Source organism: Oryzias melastigma, unplaced genomic scaffold, assembly GCF_002922805.2.
Source record: "Oryzias melastigma strain HK-1 unplaced genomic scaffold, ASM292280v2 sc00953, whole genome shotgun sequence".
NCBI classification, from domain to species: Eukaryota; Metazoa; Chordata; class Actinopteri; order Beloniformes; family Adrianichthyidae; genus Oryzias; species Oryzias melastigma.
Window position 1 is genome coordinate 1 of NW_023417538.1, and position 6,941 is coordinate 6,941.

Sequence of the window (6,941 nt, forward strand, 5' to 3'; positions counted from 1 at the left end):
TTATTACATATTTTTGACTTCAAATGAAGCCAGGATAAAATATTTAAAAAAGAATGTTGTCAGTAAGGTTGGGGACAATAACACAAGCCAACATTGAAGCAGAAAATATTTTACAAGTAAAATTAGACACAAGATAACAAGTTAGGATTCATGTAGGGAACATTTGTTACAGCCCTCTCACTTAGCAAATAGCAGATGTCCAGAGAAGTAGCTGTCACTTGTGAGACCATTTCCACCGTTGTTTGCCACCAACCACACCTTGTCTCCCTTCTGGAGCTTGATGTAGGTGCTGCCACTGGCTGTGATGTAGCCGCTTTGCTTAGTGGTATATGAATGCAGAATCAGCTCTCCATTCTGCAGAAGATCCACACTAGCGGCAGTGTCAGATATTGTGCAGTGGAACTGGAACTCATAAACTCCTGGGTGTACACAGGTGAAAAGGCCTGTTTTGGGGCTATAGCTGTTTTGCCCGTTGTAGATGACATCACGGAAGGCAATGGGGGCACCGGCTTTGGGGAAGTTGCTGCCTAGACGTACAGAAAATGCAACTTTCTCCACTGTGCCTGGAGGTCCAGGTGGGCCTGGAGGTCCAGGTGGGCCTTGAGGTCCTGTGTGCAAAAAGACATGAATTTTCTTTAATTGCAGAAACTCTTCCATGCGGAGCTTATTTAGATACACTATTTTCATCTATATAATGAGTCAGGTTACAATAACTGGGATTTACCTGGTGGTCCTGGTGGTCCTCGGGGTCCTTCTGCTTCTTCGTCACTGGTTTCAGATGACTCATCTTTAGAAAAACAATGGAAAAAGAAATGTTTTCTATCCAGTGAAACAATACTAAAACAAAGAGTCTTACATGCAAGTAATGTATTTTCATGACTTGTTAGTGTAAGATGAAATTAAGAGAAAGAGAAGATAAGGTTAGTCACACAAACACCAGTATTGAAACACAATAGCATGTCAGAACATGAACTCACAATCCTCCTTCCATGGACTGAGGTCAAAGGCTGGGATGTCATTGCACTGTTTATACCCAGAACCTCGGGGACGGTACTGGAAGGGTTGGTCGGGTACTTCTGTAATGCCAGTGTTGTCACAAATGATCCTGGCAAGTGATGTGTCCCTTATGGACCTTCTCTGAGCATGAGTGAAGACTCCATCATTCTCCCACCAAAATCTGAAAAACAATTTATTGTGATTTAGTCTCTGATTAAGTGAAACAATTACAGTTATGTCCACAGCTTTACTAAGATGTGTAGTAAAATGTGTCTTTACCGATCTCCTTGGCGGATCCTCCGGAACTGAGTGGAAATCAGACAAGCAAACAGAGGCCCCACTCTTCCCCCGGCAACAAACGGCTCAGCTACTCCCCCAAGCCACACGTCAATGTTGTCAGGTGTGCCATAAAGATCCATCAGTCTCTGTGCAAGATCCGTGTTGTTCATCACTGTAGCCAACTCTTCCAAATTTTGCGGTTGTGAGAGTCCACAGAAACCGCGCCACTTGTTATAGCCTGCCAACAAGAAAAGTTAAGTTAATGGACATTTTAGATGAATATGCTAAACAGTTCTAGACACAGAGACAAAGTTCTAGGTAGATGATTACCAGGAAGTCCGTGGTCTCTGCCTCTTTGCAAGTTCAAAGATCCCAGATCCATAGCCAGCTCCACAGAGAACTTGAAGAGTCTATTCCTCAGCTCTTCAGTCATCATATGATCCTGTGTGTTCAGTTTTGCCGGGCGACCCACAAGGCCCCTCAGGATTGGATCCAAACCTCCTAAAGAATACAGCAAAGCATTTTTTTTAAATGGACTCACCTTTTGGTTCAGACAATTCTTACTAATTTCAAGGTCTTGCCTTCAAAAGCGATTCTCCATGGAGTAAACATAGTTTTGTGAAACAGCTGGGTGGGGTAGTCAGTGTGATCCTCATAATTCTCATCAAGCCGAAACATAAAAGGCTGGACCATCAAATGAGCAAATCTGTATGCAGCTGTGGCAAACACATTGGAGATGCTGGGATCCACATTTTCATCATAGCCAGGATAGGTGGACAGTTGCCTGGACATGATATCAGGGCCAAGGATGTGCCTGAGGTAATCTCTGAATGTGATCACCTAAACCCAAATGACATACAAATGCAAGTTGTGAAAAATCTTCCTCACAGAACCAAATTGTGGAAACAAGCCCACACAGTGTAAAGTGGTTCAAAAATGGCATCAAGTTATGTATATTTTTTTTTACCAATAAATCTCTTACCTGCATGTATCCCCCCATGATTTTGCGTGCTTCTTGATAAAGCTTGTCTCCATCCCAGTGAGGGTTCAGATTAGCAAGGGACCTCGCCAGACGGTTGTGTTCTCTCATCATGAGAGTGTGCAAAGAAGACAGTCCAATGTTCTCATTTGAACGAGCGTCACCTTTAAAGTCACACAAAAGAAATAAATAAGAGAGGTTTTCACTGTGAAGAGCTAAGCCCTAACTTTTAATACACTGATTAGCCAAAAGGGTATTTTAACTCACCAGCAAAAAAACAATCCAACTCTCTAGCGTTGGGATCATTGGTTATGCGGGCTCTCGTCTTGCACATGTTGGCACCATCAGCGGTAAAAGGCAGGAGTTCTCGGCCATTGTCATTAAACTCGGGGTTGACCCTCATCAAGCCCTTATTTGTAGATAGATCTCTAAGACTCTGAGCCTTTGCCTCATCAGAACCATACACCTGACCGACGTCAATGAAAGACGTGAGAGTGTTCATCTGTTGACGCAGAGTGCTGGCACCAAAGATATGTCCCGTATTCCCAGAGCCACAGGCTGGTGCAGAGCGGGAGAAGGGCAGGCATTCCGCTGGCTCTTCTTGGAAGCGGTCATCATTGCTGGGAATCTTTTTAGAGGAAAAATCATTTTGGTTTAAATGAATGCCTTCATCATGTATTTTCCTCTCTGTTCTATAAATGATGCCATCATACCAACCTCAATAGGAAAGCATGGCTCAGTACGAGCACAGCTATGTTCACAGCTGATGTTGTTATTGAAGGAGACAATGGAAGGAGAGTGGGGGGTAAATGTCAGATCATGGTCCGTCCACTGGCCGAAGATCGTCACCAGATGACTGTAGAGAGGGTCACTCTCTACTTCCTCGTTAGCTGTTGCCAGGATTCGGTTGGACACCTCTCTTACCTGAGAACAATACAAACTCAGTGGGCATGGGCTTTTTGTCAATATTATTATAGTTTCATTTGTCTGGAGAGCATACCAGAGGAAGAAGGTGGTAGTTCACTCTCAGGTCAGATGTCCAACCCTTAGGACTAGTCAGGTCATCTTCATACTCAGCAGGCAGCCAGCGCAGGAAAGGAATGTTTGAAGATCCCCAGCGTGGATTTTCACTATTTTAGAAATTAAACCTTTAGTTCCAACAAGTGCTCGAAGCTATGTGTTGCCTACGTGTTTAGAACTTCCAACAAATGTCTCAAACTCAACATCTACACATTATGAATGTGGTGCAAAAACACATTAAATAACTGAAGATCTGACTCACAGGTTGTTGCAGGAGCTGGCTGCTGTTCGAAAACTTTTGGGGACTTCATCGCATGAAGGAGGTCTAATTTGTGCTGCACATCCTGTCAGTTTTGCAATTACACCCAGATCCTCCTCAGAGATAAGATCTAAATGACAAAGAAACAAGAAATGTTCATTTCAAACTGCTACAAAGTAAAATGTATTGGACAGTTGGTGCAAGCAGACCTGTGGCATTGATGGAACGCTTTCGACGCTTCTCCAGGGCCCCTCTGAGCAGACTCAGAGCGTTTTGCATGTAGTCAGCAGCACGCACAGCCTCACGGGACAGGCCAGAGGGCTGCTTCAACAATGGGATAACGCTACCAGGGCTTGCTCCACTCCTCTTCACTCGATCCAGGCTCCTATGTCCGGTAGTTCAAACTTTTAATTGTACTCATATGTAATATTCTAACTTCAAATATTTACACCAGTGATATAAGTCTAAGCAAAAGTAAAGAGTTTCATTCTTACGTTTTCCTTGAGTATGTATAAGCTGCGTCCACATTTGCCTTGGCTTCAGCCACAGCCTTCACAATCAAACTCTTGCTGATGGATTCTGTAAAACAAAATTATTTGTCTAATTTCCATTCTGTTCTTTCAATTTTTAAAAGTCTGTCTTGTATTTTATTCTAGAAGACAAAAACTCTATTTTAGTTTTTCAACCTGATTTCAATACCTTTTATTGTTTTACATTTTTTGCTGTTTTCAACATATACATGTCTGTAAAGAGATGATAATATTAAAACAGTTCCACACCTGCATCAACCTGGCACTGCAGGCACAGAGCAATGCCCACGGCCAGCAGACCCACATACATGTTCATTCTGCAAAACAAACAAACAAAAAAGTCCTTTAAATGCATTCGTTTGTGCTTTTTTATCCTTTTGTTTGATCAAGGAATCAGATTTTAATTTTGTTTAAAAGTAGATTAGATTAAACCTATATAAAAATGTAACTCAACACACAAAAAGACCTCCTGAACCAACCTGAGAATTGGCGATGAGGAGTTATGGGATCTTCCTTAGCATCCACCTTCAGCTCTCTGCTGGAGGCTGGTGCTGCTGTCATAGATCTGTGGTCTTTTATAGACCTACTGTTCTGTGAACGTCATTCAGGAATGTTGCTGGAGCTGACACAGAGCTCATTCTCTGTTTCCTTGTTCCTTCTCATTACAACGAGTGCTCAGTCAGTGATTATAAAATAGACATAAATTTCTGCAAAGCTGCTGAAAAAACAACAACTCAACAAACGTCATGTTTTTGATTTTTTATGCTTTTATACCACAGGTTAAAAAAAAACATTCTGCATGTTTGAATCAGTGTTTTTTGGTTTGTGCAACTTCTCATATTAAGAAGATATTGACAAAAAACTTGCTAGTAGAACAAATTAGAATTCTGCAAGTTTTCCCACTAAAAGATAAAAGATTTGTAAATATTCACAATAGATACACTTAATTTGTGAGATAGATACTCCAAAATAAGTATATTTATACATAACAAATGCAAAATATGGTATTCTTTATACTTTATTATTGTATGTTCTCTCCGTGCATGCGTGGGTTTTCACCAGAAACTCCAGCTTCCTCCCACCGTCCAAAAACATGCCTCATAGGTTAATTGGTGACTCTAAATTGTCCCTAGGTGTGAATGTGAGAGTGTATGTGTGTGTGATACTTGCCCTGCGACAGACTGGCGACCTGTCCAGAGTGAACCCCGCCTTCGCCCATCAGTAGCCGGGTTATGCTCCGGCACCCCCGCATCCCCAAAAAGAAAAAGCAGACAAGAAGAAGATGAATGTATTCACACACAATAATGTTTTTCTTGGTATTAAGTGTTAAATGTTAGTTAAGTGTTACTCTCTGTTTTCAGCAAACATGTAGACAAGATTGCAGCAGTTTAAGTTATGTTTACACCAGGAAGGTGACAGTCACATGTGATGACTCGAGGCAGTTCCTCCTCACCTGTCATCATAAAATGGATACTCGTATAAAGCAAATGTGTTGTCCAATCAGTGCTGTAATTCTACTAATTTTAGTCATTTTTATCCTCAAATCGCTGTGATTTGCGGATCTCCTGTTCACTTCAGTGCGAAAAAAGCTGTGCCTCACAGCAGATTGCGCAATCCCCTTCAAACTGGGCTGTGGTTGCCAAACTTACATAGCATGTGCTAATAATCTGATGCTTTATTTAAAAAAATGTACACATTTTAATTACTTTTCATCATTTTCTATGCAATATGTAATGTATTTTACGTTTATCTACCATTCATTTAGTTGAGATGTTACTTAAGCCACACTGAAAAGACAGAAGGTGAGATATTGGCACCTCCTCAAAAGAGAAGGTGCTTGTGAGCTTGCATTTGTCCGGTTGTTGCCAATAAAGTTAAATAAGCATTTTTGTTCTGACTGAGTGCAGAATATCAGATGCAATATCATTAAAAATGTTTTATAGTTAAATTTCAATCAAAACATAAGGTAATAATTTTTAGATCAGCAATATTGGACCAACACGTCTTTATTGAGACTGACAGACTTCTAAAACTCAAAGAAGATAAGGAAGCGTTGGGTTGTAATGATTATTTGTAATGATTAATCAATAAATCTATTCATATCCCTACAATCCAACCAGATCGATGTGTCCGAGGCAAGTTATCCATCCATCCATCTTCTTGTCCGCTTCTTCCCTTTCGGGGTCGCGGGGGTGCCGGAGCCTATCCCGGCTACTGATGGGCGAAGGCGGGGTTCACCCTGGACAGGTCGCCAGTCTGTCACAGGGCCTCAGTCACACACCCATTCACTCACACATTCACACCTTGGGGCAATTTAGAGTCACCAATTAACCTATGAAGCATGTTTTTGGACAGTGGGAGGAAGCCGGAGTCCCCGGTGAAAACCCACGCATGCACGGGGAGAACATGCAAACTCCACACAGAAAGGTCCCAGCCGGGAGTCGAACTGGGGCCTTCTCGCCGTGAGGCAAGAGCGCTAACCACTGCGCCACCGTGCAGCCCGGCAAGTTATTAATCTAATTAAAAACATACAGTACAATTCTCATTCAATGGTTTTTTTCTATTCATGTATATTTGCATTGTAGATTTTCACTGAAGCATCAAAACTATGAAGGAACATGTGGAGTCATGTACCTAACAAAAAAGGTTAAATAACTTAAATCATGTTTGAAACTATAGTGTCTTTAAAATAATCACCCTTGCTCTGATTTCTGCTTTGCAAACTCTTGACATTCTCTAAATGAGCTTCAAGAAGTAGTCACCTGAAATGGTTTTCCAACAATCTTGAAGGAGTTCCCATAAATGCTGTCCCGTTTGTCTTAACTCTGCTGTTCACCTCACCCTAAAACATCTCGATGGAGTTCAAGTCCAGCTTACC

The 6,941-nt window shown here is 41.7% G+C and overlaps 1 protein-coding gene across 1 annotated transcript; it reads right to left on the reverse strand.

Moving 5' to 3' along the window:
• Nucleotides 1-6: 6 nt before the first annotated feature.
• LOC112140165 (eosinophil peroxidase) lies at nt 7-4,600 on the reverse strand. The gene is made up of 15 exons (XM_024263052.2): nt 4,543-4,600; nt 4,313-4,380; nt 4,028-4,112; nt 3,743-3,918; nt 3,537-3,663; nt 3,255-3,384; nt 2,972-3,178; nt 2,522-2,882; nt 2,258-2,418; nt 1,857-2,115; nt 1,606-1,776; nt 1,276-1,513; nt 978-1,177; nt 725-787; nt 7-608 (listed from the first exon to the last, which is right to left on the reverse strand). Exons 2-15 carry the CDS (start codon nt 4,377-4,379, stop codon nt 178-180), a joined length of 2,676 nt encoding a protein of 891 aa, XP_024118820.1. The 5' UTR covers nt 4,380; nt 4,543-4,600; the 3' UTR covers nt 7-177.
• Nucleotides 4,601-6,941: the final 2,341 nt, after the last annotated feature.

Bases quoted from the DNA above. Each gene is read 5' to 3' on its own strand.
- LOC112140165 (XM_024263052.2), bottom strand. From the start codon at position 4,379: ATGAACATGTATGTGGGTCTGCTGGCCGTGGGCATTGCTCTGTGCCTG. The intron at 3,385-3,536 runs GTGAGTCAGATC...TTTCTAAAATAG, and splicing joins GCCAGCTCCTGCAACAACCT to TGAAAATCCACGCTGGGGAT. The intron at 2,116-2,257 runs GTAAGAGATTTA...ATTTGGGTTTAG, and splicing joins TCATGGGGGGATACATGCAG to GTGATCACATTCAGAGATTA.